Source organism: Salvelinus alpinus, chromosome 6 (assembly GCF_045679555.1).
Source record: "Salvelinus alpinus chromosome 6, SLU_Salpinus.1, whole genome shotgun sequence".
Classification (NCBI taxonomy): Eukaryota; Metazoa; Chordata; class Actinopteri; order Salmoniformes; family Salmonidae; genus Salvelinus; species Salvelinus alpinus.
The window spans coordinates 6,461,188-6,475,272 of NC_092091.1; the positions used below are offsets into that span (position 1 = coordinate 6,461,188).

At 42.0% G+C, this 14,085-nt stretch overlaps 1 protein-coding gene across 1 annotated transcript; it reads left to right on the top strand.

Moving 5' to 3' along the window:
- Window positions 1-2,709: 2,709 nt before the first annotated feature.
- On the top strand, window positions 2,710-4,167 carry LOC139577961 (stonustoxin subunit beta-like; the record flags this gene model as incomplete). The annotated part of the gene is made up of 1 exon (XM_071405082.1): window positions 2,710-4,167. A coding segment is annotated over one exon (558 nt), but the record flags the coding sequence as incomplete, so codon positions are not given.
- Between the last annotated feature and the right edge of the window lie 9,918 nt (window positions 4,168-14,085).

Sequence of the window (14,085 nt, forward strand, 5' to 3'; positions counted from 1 at the left end):
CTGTCTCTCTCCCTCTGTCGGTCACTCTGTCTCTCTCCCTCTGTCGGTCACTCTGTCTCTCTCCCTCTGTCGGTCACTCTGTCTCTCTCCCTCTGTCGGTCACTCTGTCTCTCTCCCTCTGTCGGTCTCTCTCTCTCTCTCTCCCTCTGTCGGTCTCTCTGTCTGTCCCTCTCTCCCTCTGTCGGTCTCTCTGTCTGTCCCTCTCTCTGTTTCTCTCTTTCTCTACCTCTGTCTGTCTTTGTTCCTCTCTCTCTCTGTCTCTCTCTCTCTGTCCCTCTCAATTCAATTTCAAATTCAATTCAAATGACTTTATTGACATGGTAAGTTCGTTATTACTTACATTGTCAAAGTATACATATCGAAAAATCAAAATCAAATATATATGTGTATATATATACAAAATATATATATATTTATATATAAATAAATGGTGGGACCAACAGCAATAATAACAGTAGTAGTGAACATGGGATTACCATTAACAACAACTACAACAACAATATTAATCAGAACAACAATAAATTAAAGCAACAGTAGTAGACCAGTGTCAATATGACTTGAGAAGACATATGACCTGGTATGAAAGACAAAACAAAACTAAGCTAAATGGGAAATATTATCAATATTACTTTGCATTTTTCACTGGCTGTCCCTCAGGTTGTGGCAGGAGGACACATATTTGGCTGCCAAAACTGCACATTTTGGCTTTTCACCCAATAAATATTTGATTTTTTCTTCATCTTTTATAGTTTCAAATTCTTTGTATTGAGTTATAATTTTGGGAAAGAAATATGCTCTTAGGTCTGAGTATTTGTCACAGTGTAGTAGGAAATGCACCTCTGTCTCTACCTCTCCTCTGGAGCAGAGTGAGCACAGCCTGTCCTCTCTGGGCAGCCAGGTTTGTCTGTGACGACCGGTCTCTATAGCCAGACGGTGCTCACTGAGTCTGTACCTAGTCAATGTTTTCCTCAGTTTTCTATCAGTCACAGTGGTCAGATAGTCTGCCACCATGTACTGTCTGTTTAGAGCCAAATAGCATTGAAGTTTACTTAGATTTTTTGTGGTGTCTTTCCAATAGGTTATATATTTTTCTTTTTGTTTTGTGATGATTTGGTTGGGCCAGATTTTCTGAGGGCTGTCCCGAGGCTCTATGGGGTTGGTTTGGGTTGGTGAACTGAGCCTCAGAACCAGCTGGCTGAGGGGACTCTTCTCTGGTTTCATCTCTTGACATTGTAGAGCTGTGTGATGGAATGTTTTAGGGTCACTTGTTTTTAGATGGTTGTAAAATTTGATGGCTCTTTTTTCTATTCGAATGAGGAGGGGGTATTGGCCCAATTCTGCCCTACATGCGTTATTTGGAGTTTTTCTTTGTACTTGCAATACAGTCTTGCAAAACTCTGCATGCAATATTTCAGTTGGATGTTTGTCCCATTTAGTAAATTCATTATTAGAGAGTGGACCCCATACTTCACTGCCATATAGAGCAATTGGTTCTATAACTGATTGAAAAATTGAGCCAGATTCTAATTGGAATTTCAATTTTGATGTTCCTTTTAATGGCATAGAATGCTCTTCTTGCTTTGTCTCTCAGCTCATTCACAGCCATGTGAAAGCTACCTGTGTTGCTCATATTTAGTCCTAGATATGTGTAGTTTTTGGTGTGTTCTAATAGAACTGTGTCCAAATAGAATTTATATTTGTCATCCTTATTTCCCGACCTTTTTTGGAATATCATTATTTGTTTTTTTTAGGTTAACGGTCAGAGCCCAGGTCTGACAGAACCTGTGAAGACGATCTAGGTGCTGCTGTAACCCCTCTTTAGTGGGAGACAGCAGCACCAGGTCATCTGCGTACAGCAGACACTTGATTTCAGTGTTGTGTAGGGTGATACCAGGTGCTGCCGATTCTTCTAATATTTTTGCCAATTCATTAATGTAGATGTTAAATAATGTTGGACTTATTGGGCAGCCCCTCTCTCTCTGTCTCTCTCTGTCCCTCTCTCCCTCTGTCCCTCTCTCTCTCTCCCTCTCTCCCCCTCTCTCTCTCTCTCTCTCTCTCTCTCTCTCTCTCTCTCTCTCTCTCTCTCTCTCTCTCTCTCTCTCTCTCTCTCTCTCTCTCTCTCTCTCTCTCTCTCTCTCTCTCTCTCTCTCTCTCTCTCTCTCTCTCTCCAGAGTTATCAGTCTCTCTCCAGTATCAGTGTATCTTCAGACTTACCCAGCATCGTTGTCCCTCCTCTTCAGTACTTTGGAGATGTGAGTAAGACTGTGTCTGAACTGAGAGAGAAACTAGAAGACTTCCTTAAAGGAGAATGGACCAAGATCTCCACTACAGGTGTGTTGAAAACAATAAGAACATCAACTTTAGACCATTGAAAGTTCCCTACTAGTCATATACATGTGGAATATGGTCTGATGATAACATTCCCTCTCTCTGTCAATGTGTTTGTGTGTCTGTAGTGAATATAGTGGAGGTTGTACTGCCTCCAGAGCCCAAGACCAGAGAACAGTTGTTACAATGTGAGTCTCTTTATTGTGAAGTAACTAACAGTCTCTTTTTACTGACACTCCTAACAATCCCTCTAGAAATATATAGCAATAGTAGATCTAATCAAAGACTGGGTATCTATCTGACTCCTCATATTTCTCTGATTTGATCTCTGCTGTGCTCTAATCAAAGACAGGGTAGATACAGTATCTGACTTAACTTATTGTTCTGACTCCCCTCATTGGTCTCTGCTCTGCTCTTCTCCCAGATTCCTGTCAGCTCACACTGGACCCAAACACAGCACACACACTCCTCTCTCTGTCTAAAGGGAACAGAAAGGTGAAACGTACAGACCAAGTCCAACCATATCCTATCCATCCAGACAGATTCACCAACTGGTACCAGGTTCTGTGTAGAGAGGGTCTGTCTGGACGCTGTTACTGGGAGGTGGAGTGGACTGGTGTTGTTAATACAGCAGTCTCATATAAAAACATCAACAGAAAAGGGAAAGGTAATGATGGTGTATTTGGATTCAATAACAAGTCCTGGAGTTTAAGGTGCTCTAGTGATGGTTATTGTTTCAGACACAATAATGTTGTGACTAAAGTCTCAGGCCCTCAGTCCTCCAGAGTAGGAGTGTACCTGGATCACAAGGCAGGTACTCTGTCCTTCTACAGTGTCTCTGACACAATGACCCTCCTCCACAGAGTCCAGACCACATTCACTCAGCCCCTCTATCCTGGGTTTAGGATAAATGGTACTGCTGAGCTGGTTAAACTGTAGTAGAGTCCACATAGATACTAGTCATGCTGGTGTAGTCTATAGCTGAGCTGGTTAAACTATAGTAGGGTCCACATAGATACTAGTCATGCTGGTGTAGTCTATAGCTGAGCTGGTTAAACTGTAGTAGGGTCCACATAGATACTAGTCATGCTGGTGGTGATGGTCCCCAGATGTGATGATTCATTCTGCTCTGTTTTATCTACAATGATTTAACTGATTTGATCTTCAGAAGATGTTATGAATTAAAATTCAATGTATTCATATTTTTGTAATTGCAATGTTTTAATCTTGTACATTTCCATGAATCATGATGTCTGGTGTTGATGTATATTGGTTGTCATTCAGAACCATTGATATGTTTTCTCAGTTGGTTCTCTGTCTCTATGTAATTCTCCTCAGTATCATTGATCAGCTTGTTGGTCCTAATTGATGTGTTCTCTGTCACCTGGAGCTGCATGGAAAATGGTCCAGGAACTAAAGGACAATTCAGGACTAGTCAGCCCACTACAAGCTGGTATCACTTACTTTCTACTAAACTATATGGACTGGTTTCCCAGACACAGATTAATCCTAGTCCTGGACTAAAAAGTATGTTCAATATAGATGTCCAGGAAACCGGCCCTAAATGTGTCATCTTTCATCCTCCCATACTGCTCAGTCCAGCAACATTAAACCTGTCCAGCAGGTGGTGCTATTGACCAAACAATAAAACCAGCAGATATCTTGACTTGCCACTCAGTATATCAGTAATGTTCAGAATAGTACTTTAATATCATTGGAGATTAATGGTCTTTTTAATCCACTATCCAGAGTCAGGAACAGATGAAGTTAGGTCTGCTACTGTTCAGTGATTAAATATGATTTATGGTGATGGGAAATAATAAAAAACACTAAACTTCATCTAGTAATAGTTTTCCTTTGTTATTTATTCCAAGGTGTGTCTTTAACTTGTAAATGTATTGTGTGGAGGTGAGCTAGTGGTGTGGCTGATAGAATAGAATGAAAAGGGAGGAGGGGAGGAAGAGGGGAGGAGTGAAGGGCTGTTCAAGAACCAGATGAGGAAGAGGAAGATGTTCAGGGGAATTACTGGCTCTGTTCCAAATGGTTCCCTATTCCCTACGTAGTGCACTACGGTGCTTCTGACCAGGTCTAAAGTAGTGTTCTACGTAGGGAATAGGGTGTAGATTTATTACAATATCATGCTTTAGTGTTTGGCACAAAAATATATTAGATCTCCACCCCCCCACTTCCTGTCTGTCATCCCCCAGTTCTGTTAAGACTTCCTCTCATTGAACTGGGCCTCATTCTAAATGGTCACTTTGTATTGATAGTCCATACTGGTCTTTACTATGGTTCTACATACAGTACCTGTATTGATAGTCCATACTGGACTTTACTATGGTTCTACATACAGTACCTGTATTGATAGTCCATACTGGACTTTACTATGGTTCTACATACAGTATCTGTATTGATAGTCCATACTGGTCTTTACTATGGTTCTACATACAGTACCTGTATTGATAGTCCATACTGGTCTTTACTTTGGTTCTACATACAGTACCTGTATTGATAGTCCATACTGGTCTTTACTATGGTTCTACATACAGTATCTGTATTGATGGTCCATACTGGGCTTTACTATGGTTCTACATACAGTACCTGTATTGATAGTCCATACTGGTCTTTACTATGGTTCTACATACAGTATCTGTATTGATAGTCCATACTGGTCTTTACTATGGTTCTACATACAGTACCTGTATTGATAGTCCATACTGGTCTTTACTATGGTTCTACATACAGTATCTGTATTGATAGTCCATACTGGTCTTTACTATGGTTCTACATACAGTATCTGTATTAATGGTCCATACTGGGCTTTACTATGGTTCTACATACAGTACCTGTATTGATAGTCCATACTGGTCTTTACTATGGTTCTACATACAGTATCTGTATTGATAGTCCATACTGGTCTTTACTATGGTTCTACATACAGTACCTGTATTGATAGTCCATACTGGGCTTTACTATGGTTCTACATACAGTATCTGTATTGATGGTCCATACTGGGCTTTACTATGGTTCTACATACAGTACCTGTATTGATAGTCCATACTGGTCGTTACTATGGTTCTACATACAGTATCTGTATTGATAGTCCATACTGGTCTTTACTATGGTTCTACATACAGTACCTGTATTGATAGTCCATACTGGGCTTTACTATGGTTCTACATACAGTATCTGTATTGATAGTCCATACTGGTCTTTACTATGGTTCTACATGCAGTACCTGTATTGATAGTCCATACTGGTCTTTACTATGGTTCTACATACAGTACCTGTATCTGTATTGATAGTCCATACTGGTCTTTACTATGGTTCTACATACAGTATCTGTATTGATAGTCCATACTGGTCTTTACTATGGTTCTACATACAGTACCTGTATTGATGAGGGCCTCATCATCCGGCTGCACAAAGAAAGCCAGGGACTGCAGTGTGCTCCAGTCTCCAGCAGAGGGCAGTAAAACCCTATATACTATTCAGGTACATCACTATATACTGTATACTATTCAGGTACATCACTATATACTGTATACTATTCAGGTACAGCACCATATACTGTATACTATTCAGGTACATCACTATATACTGTATACTATTTAGGTTCAGGTACAGCACTATATACTGTATACTATTCAGGTACATCACTATATACTGTATACTATTCAGGTTCAGGTACATCACTATATACTGTATACTATTCAGGTACAGCACTATATACTGTATACTATTCAGGTACATCACTATATACTGTATACTATTCAGGTACATCACTATATACTGTATACTATTCAGGTACATCACTATATACTGTATACTATTCAGGTACATCACTATATACTGTATACTATTCAGGTACATCACTATTTACTGTATACTTTTTAGGTACATCACTATATACTATTCAGGTACATCACTATATGATGTATACTATTCAGGTTCTGGTACATCACTATATACTGTATACTATTCAGGTACAGCACTATATACTGTATACTATTCAGGTTCAGGTACAGCACTATATACTGTATACTATTCAGGTACATCACTATATACTGTATACTATTCAAGTACATCACTATATACTGTATACTATTCAGGTACAGCACTATATACTGTATACTATTCAGGTTCTGGTACAACGCTATATACTGTATACTATTTAGGTACATCAATATATACTGTATACTATTCAGGTTCAGGTACATCACTATATACTATTCAGGTGCAGGTACATCACTGTATACTGTTACTAATAATGAACATGCTTCTTCACAATATAATTTTGGAACTCTGCTGTAAAAATAGCTAACTGACGTCTACAACAGTTTTCAGCTGACGGATGAAGAGCAAGCAGAACATGAACTGGTATTAACCAGATGTATTTATGTCTCCCAGTAGAAACAAACAGATAATGAACTGGTATTAACCAGATGTATTTATGTCTCCCTGTAGAAACAAACAGATAATGAACTGGTATTAACCAGATGTATTTATGTCTCCCAGTAGAAACAAACAGATAATGAACTGGTATTAACCAGATGTATTTATGTCTCCCAGAAGAAACAAACAGATAATGAACTGGTATTAACCAGATGTATTTATGTCTCCCAGTAGAAACAAACAGATAATGAACTGGTATTAACCAGATGTATTTATGTCTCCAGTAGAAACAAACAGATAATGAACTGGTATTAACCAGATGTATTTATGTCTCCCAGTAGAAACAAACAGATAATGAACTGGTATTAACCAGATGTATTTATGTCTCCAGTAGAAACAAACAGAACATGAACTGGTATTAACCAGATGTATTTATGTCTCCAGTAGAAACAAACAGATAATGAACTGGTATTAACCAGATGTATTTATGTCTCCCAGTAGAAACAAACAGATAATGAACTGGTATTAACCAGATGTATTTATGTCTCCCAGTAGAAACAAACAGATAATGAACTGGTATTAACCAGATGTATTTATGTCTCCCAGTAGAAACAAACAGATAATGAACTGGTATTAACCAGATGTATTTATGTCTCCCAGTAGAAACAAACAGATAATGAACTGGTATTAACCAGATGTATTTATGTCTCCCAGTAGAAACAAACAGATAATGAACTGGTATTAACCAGATGTATTTATGTCTCCCAGTAGAAACAAACAGATAATGAACTGGTATTAACCAGATGTATTTATGTCTCCCAGAAGAAACAAACAGATAATGAACTGGTATTAACCAGGTGTATTTATGTCTCCCAGTAGAAACAAACAGATAATGAACTGGTATTAACCAGATGTATTTATGTCTCCCAGTAGAAACAAACAGATAATGAACTGGTATTAACCAGATGTATTTATGTCTCCCAGTAGAAACAAACCGATAATGAACTGGTATTAACCAGATGTATTTATGTCTCCCAGTAGAAACAAACAGATAATGAACTGGTATTAACCAGATGTATTTATGTCTCCCAGTAGAAACAAACAGATAATGACCTGGTATTAACCAGATGTATTTATGTCTCCCAGTAGAAACAAACAGATAATGAACTGGTATTAACCAGATGTATTTATGTCTCCAGAAGAAACAAACAGATAATGAACTGGTATTAACCAGATGTATTTATGTCTCCCAGTAGAAACAAACAGATAATGAACTGGTATTAACCAGATGTATTTATGTCTCCCAGAAGAAACAAACAGATAATGAACTGGTATTAACCAGATGTATTTATGTCTCCCAGAAGAAACAATATATTTGAGAGGAATGTCAGAATGAAACAGAGACTGAGGAATTTATCATGGACTTGAAACTGAAATGTAAATCGTATAATTTCAGTCAAATTGCGGACTTGCTGATACGAGATAATTGTCATGAGGTGAGCGACAAGGGGCTGAGAGACAAGGGGCTGAGAGACAAGGGGCTGAGAGACAAGGGGCTGAGAGACAAGGGGCTGAGACACAAGGGGCTGAGAGACAAGGGGCTGAGAGACAAGGGGCTGAGAGACAAGGGGCTGAGAGACAAGGGGCTGAGAGACAAGGGGCTGAGAGACAAGCGGCTGAGAGACAAGCGGCTGAGAGACAAGTTACTTGGTGAGAATGAATTGACACTAGAAAGAGCAACACAAATGTGTCAAGCTGGAGAGGTGACTCAGAGTCACATACAGTCAATGGACAGTGGTGTTCTAGTGACTCAGAGTCACATACAGTCAATGGACAGTGGTGTTCTTAGTGACTCAGAGTCACATACAGTCAATGGACAGTGGTGTTCTTAGTGACTCAGAGTCACATACAGTCAATGGACAGTGGTGTTCTTAGTGACTCAGAGTCACATACAGTCAATGGACAGTGGTGTTCTTAGTGACTCAGAGTCACATACAGTCAATGGACAGTGGTGTTCTCAGTGACTCAGAGTCACATACAGTCAATGGACAGTGGTGTTCTCAGTGACACAGTATGTAAAGTGGACTATGTTAGCAAAGGAAGAGCTACAGATAAACGGCTAACTGCAGAGGACAGCAGCACAATAAAGGGAACCAGCGCTCCTGCAGCAACTGTGGAGGAGAACACAGACCTCACCAGTACCCAGCATATAGAAAACAGTGTTACAACTGTGGAGGAGAACACAGACCTCACCAGTACCCAGCATATAGAAAACAGTGTTACAACTGTTGAGGAGAACACAGACCTCACCAGTACCCAGCATATAGAAAACAGTGTTACAACTGTGGAGGAGAACACAGACCTCACCAGTACCCAGCATATAGACAACCGTGTTACAACTGTGGAGGAGAACACAGACCTCACCAGTACCCAGCATATAGAAAACAGTGTTACAACTGTGGAGGAGAACACAGACCTCACCAGTACCCAGCATATAGAAAACAGTGTTACAACTGTGGAGGAGAACACAGACCTCACCAGTACCCAGCATATAGACAACAGTGTTACAACTGTGGAGGAGAACACAGACCTCACCAGTACCCAGCATATAGAAAACAGTGTTACAACTGTGGAGGAGGACACAGACCTCACCAGTACCCAGCATATAGAAAACAGTGTTACAACTGTGGAGGAGGACACAGACCTCACCAGTACCCAGCATATAGAAAACAGTGTTACAACTGTGGAGGAGAACACAGACCTCACCAGTACCCAGCATATAGAAAACATTGTTACAACTGTGGAGGAGAACACAGACCTCACCAGTACCCAGCATATAGAAAACAGTGTTACAACTGTGGAGGAGGACACAGACCTCACCAGTACCCAGCATATAGACAACAGTGTTACAACTGTGGAGGAGAACACAGACCTCACCAGTACCCAGCATATAGAAAACAGTGTTACAACTGTGGAGGAGAAGACAGACCTCACCAGTACCCAGCATATAGAAAACAGTGTTACAACTGTGGAGGAGATCACAGACCTCACCAGTACCCAGCATATAGAAAACAGTGTTACAACTGTGGAGGAGAACACAGACCTCACCAGTACCCAGCATATAGAAAACAGTGTTACAACTGTGGAGGAGATCACAGACCTCACCAGTACCCAGCATATAGAAAACAGTGTTACAACTGTGGAGGAGAACACAGACCTCACCAGTACCCAGCATATAGAAAACAGTGTTACAACTGTGGAGGAGGACACAGACCTCACCAGTACCCAGTATATAGACAACAGTGTTACAACTGTGGAGGAGAACACAGACCTCACCAGTACCCAGCATATAGAAAACAGTGTTACAACTGTGGAGGAGAAGACAGACCTCACCAGTACCCAGCATATAGAAAACAGTGTTACAACTGTGGAGGAGATCACAGACCTCACCAGTACCCAGCATATAGAAAACAGTGTTACAACTGTGGAGGAGAACACAGACCTCACCAGTACCCAGCATATAGAAAACAGTGTTACAACTGTGGAGGAGATCACAGACCTCACCAGTACCCAGCATATAGAAAACAGTGTTACAACTGTGGAGGAGAACACAGACCTCACCAGTACCCAGCATATAGAAAACAGTGTTACAACTGTGGAGGAGGACACAGACCTCACCAGTACCCAGCATATAGAAAACAGTGTTACAACTGTGGAGGAGAACACAGACCTCACCAGTACCCAGCATATAGAAAACAGTGTTACAACTGTGGAGGAGGACACAGACCTCACCAGTACCCAGCATATAGACAACAGTGTTACAACTGTGGAGGAGAACACAGACCTCACCAGTACCCAGCATATAGAAAACAGTGTTACAACTGTGGAGGAGAAGACAGACCTCACCAGTACCCAGCATATAGAAAACAGTGTTACAACTGTGGAGGAGATCACAGACCTCACCAGTACCCAGCATATAGAAAACAGTGTTACAACTGTGGAGGAGAACACAGACCTCACCAGTACCCAGCATATAGAAAACAGTGTTACAACTGTGGAGGAGATCACAGACCTCACCAGTACCCAGCATATAGAAAACAGTGTTACAACTGTGGAGGAGAACACAGACCTCACCAGTACCCAGCATATAGAAAACAGTGTTACAACTGTTGAGGAGAACACAGACCTCACCAGTACCCAGCATATAGAAAACAGTGTTACAACTGTGGAGGAGAACACAGACCTCACCAGTACCCAGCATATAGAAAACAGTGTTACAACTGTGGAGGAGGACACAGACCTCACCAGTACCCAGCATATAGAAAACAGTGTTACAACTGTGGAGGAGGACACAGACCTCACCAGTACCCAGCATATAGAAAACAGTGTTACAACTGTGGAGGAGGACACAGACCTCACCAGTACCCAGCATATAGAAAACAGTGTTACAACTGTGGAGGAGAACACAGACCTCACCAGTACCCAGCATATAGAAAACAGTGTTACAACTGTGGAGGAGGACACAGACCTCACCAGTACCCAGCATATAGACAACAGTGTTACAACTGTGGAGGAGAACACAGACCTCACCAGTACCCAGCATATAGAAAACAGTGTTACAACTGTGGAGGAGGACACAGACCTCACCAGTACCCAGCATATAGAAAACAGTGTTACAACTGTGGAGGAGGACACAGACCTCACCAGTACCCAGCATATAGAAAACAGTGTTACAACTGTGGAGGAGGACACAGACCTCACCAGTACCCAGCATATAGAAAACAGTGTTACAACTGTGGAGGAGGACACAGACCTCACCAGTACCCAGCATATAGAAAACAGTGTTACAACTGTGGAGGAGGACACAGACCTCACCAGTACCCAGCATATAGAAAACAGTGTTACAACTGTGGAGGAGGACACAGACCTCACCAGTACCCAGCATATAGAAAACAGTGTTACAACTGTGGAGGAGGACACAGACCTCACCAGTACCCAGCATATAGACAACCGTGTTACAACTGTGGAGGAGGACACAGACCTCACCAGTACCCAGCATATAGAAAACAGTGTTACAACTGTGGAGGAGGACACAGACCTCACCAGTACCCAGCATATAGACAACCGTGTTACAACTGTGGAGGAGGACACAGACCTCACCAGTACCCAGCATATAGAAAACAGTGTTACAACTGTGGAGGAGAACACAGACCTCACCAGTACCCAGCATATAGAAAACAGTGTTACAACTGTGGAGGAGAACACAGACCTCACCAGTACCCAGCATATAGAAAACAGTGTTACAACTGTGGAGGAGAACACAGACCTCACCAGTACCCAGCATATAGAAAACAGTGTTACAACTGTGGAGGAGAACACAGACCTCACCAGTACCCAGCATATAGAAAACAGTGTTACAACTGTGGAGGAGAACACAGACCTCACCAGTACCCAGCATGTAGAAAACAGTGTTACAACTGTGGAGGAGAACACAGACCTCACCAGTACCCAGCATGTAGAAAACAGTGTTACAACTGTGGAGGAGAACACAGACCTCACCATTACCCAGCATATAGAAAACAGTGTTACAACTGTGGAGGAGAACACAGACCTCACCTGTACCCAGCATGTAGAAAACAGTGTTACAACTGTGGAGGAGAACACAGACCTCACCAGTACCCAGCATGTAGAAAACAGTGTTACAACTGTGGAGGAGAACACAGACCTCACCAGTACCCAGCATGTAGAAAACAGTGTTACAACTGTGGAGGAGGACACAGACCTCACCAGTACCCAGCATATAGAAAACAGTGTTACAACTGTGGAGGAGGACACAGACCTCACCAGTACCCAGCATATAGACAACCGTGTTACAACTGTGGAGGAGGACACAGACCTCACCAGTACCCAGCATATAGAAAACAGTGTTACAACTGTGGAGGAGAACACAGACCTCACCAGTACCCAGCATATAGAAAACAGTGTTACAACTGTGGAGGAGGACACAGACCTCACCAGTACCCAGCATATAGACAACCGTGTTACAACTGTGGAGGAGGACACAGACCTCACCAGTACCCAGCATGTAGAAAACAGTGTTACAACTGTGGAGGAGGACACAGACCTCACCAGTACCCAGCATATAGACAACCGTGTTACAACTGTGGAGGAGGACACAGACCTCACCAGTACCCAGCATATAGAAAACAGTGTTACAACTGTGGAGGAGAACACAGACCTCACCAGTACCCAGCATATAGAAAACAGTGTTACAACTGTGGAGGAGGACACAGACCTCACCAGTACCCAGCATATAGACAACAGTGTTACAACTGTGGAGGAGGACACAGACCTCACCAGTACCCAGCATATAGAAAACAGTGTTACAACTGTGGAGGAGAACACAGACCTCACCAATACCCAGCATATAGACAACAGTGTTACAACTGTGGAGGAGGACACAGACCTCACCAGTACCCAGCATATAGACAACAGTGTTACAACTGTGGAGGAGAACACAGACCTCACCAGTACCCAGCATATAGAAAACAGTGTTACAACTGTGGAGGAGGACACAGACCTCACCAGTACCCAGCATATAGAAAACAGTGTTACAACTGTGGAGGAGAACACAGACCTCACCAGTACCCAGCATATAGACAACCGTGTTACAACTGTGGAGGAGAACACAGACCTCACCAGTACCCAGCATATAGAAAACAGTGTTACAACTGTGGAGGAGAACACAGACCTCACCAGTACCCAGCATATAGACAACAGTGTTACAACTGTGGAGGAGAACACAGACCTCACCAGTACCCAGCATATAGAAAACAGTGTTACAACTGTGGAGGAGAACACAGACCTCACCAGTACCCAGCATATAGACAACAGTGTTACAACTGTGGAGGAGAACACAGACCTCACCAGTACCCAGCATATAGAAAACAGTGTTACAACTGTGGAGGAGAACACAGACCTCACCAGTACCCAGCATATAGAAAACAGTGTTACAACTGTGGAGGAGAACACAGACCTCACCAGTACCCAGCATATAGACAACAGTGTTACAACTGTGGAGGAGAACACAGACCTCACCAGTACCCAGCATATAGAAAACAGTGTTACAACTGTGGAGGAGAACACAGACCTCACCAGTACCCAGCATATAGACAACAGTGTTACAACTGTGGAGGAGGACACAGACCTCACCAGTACCCAGCATATAGAAAACAGTGTTACAACTGTGGAGGAGAACACAGACCTCACCAGTACCCAGCATATAGACAACAGTGTTACAACTGTGGAGGAGAACACAGACCTCACCAGTACCCAGCATATAGAAAACAGTGTTACAACTGT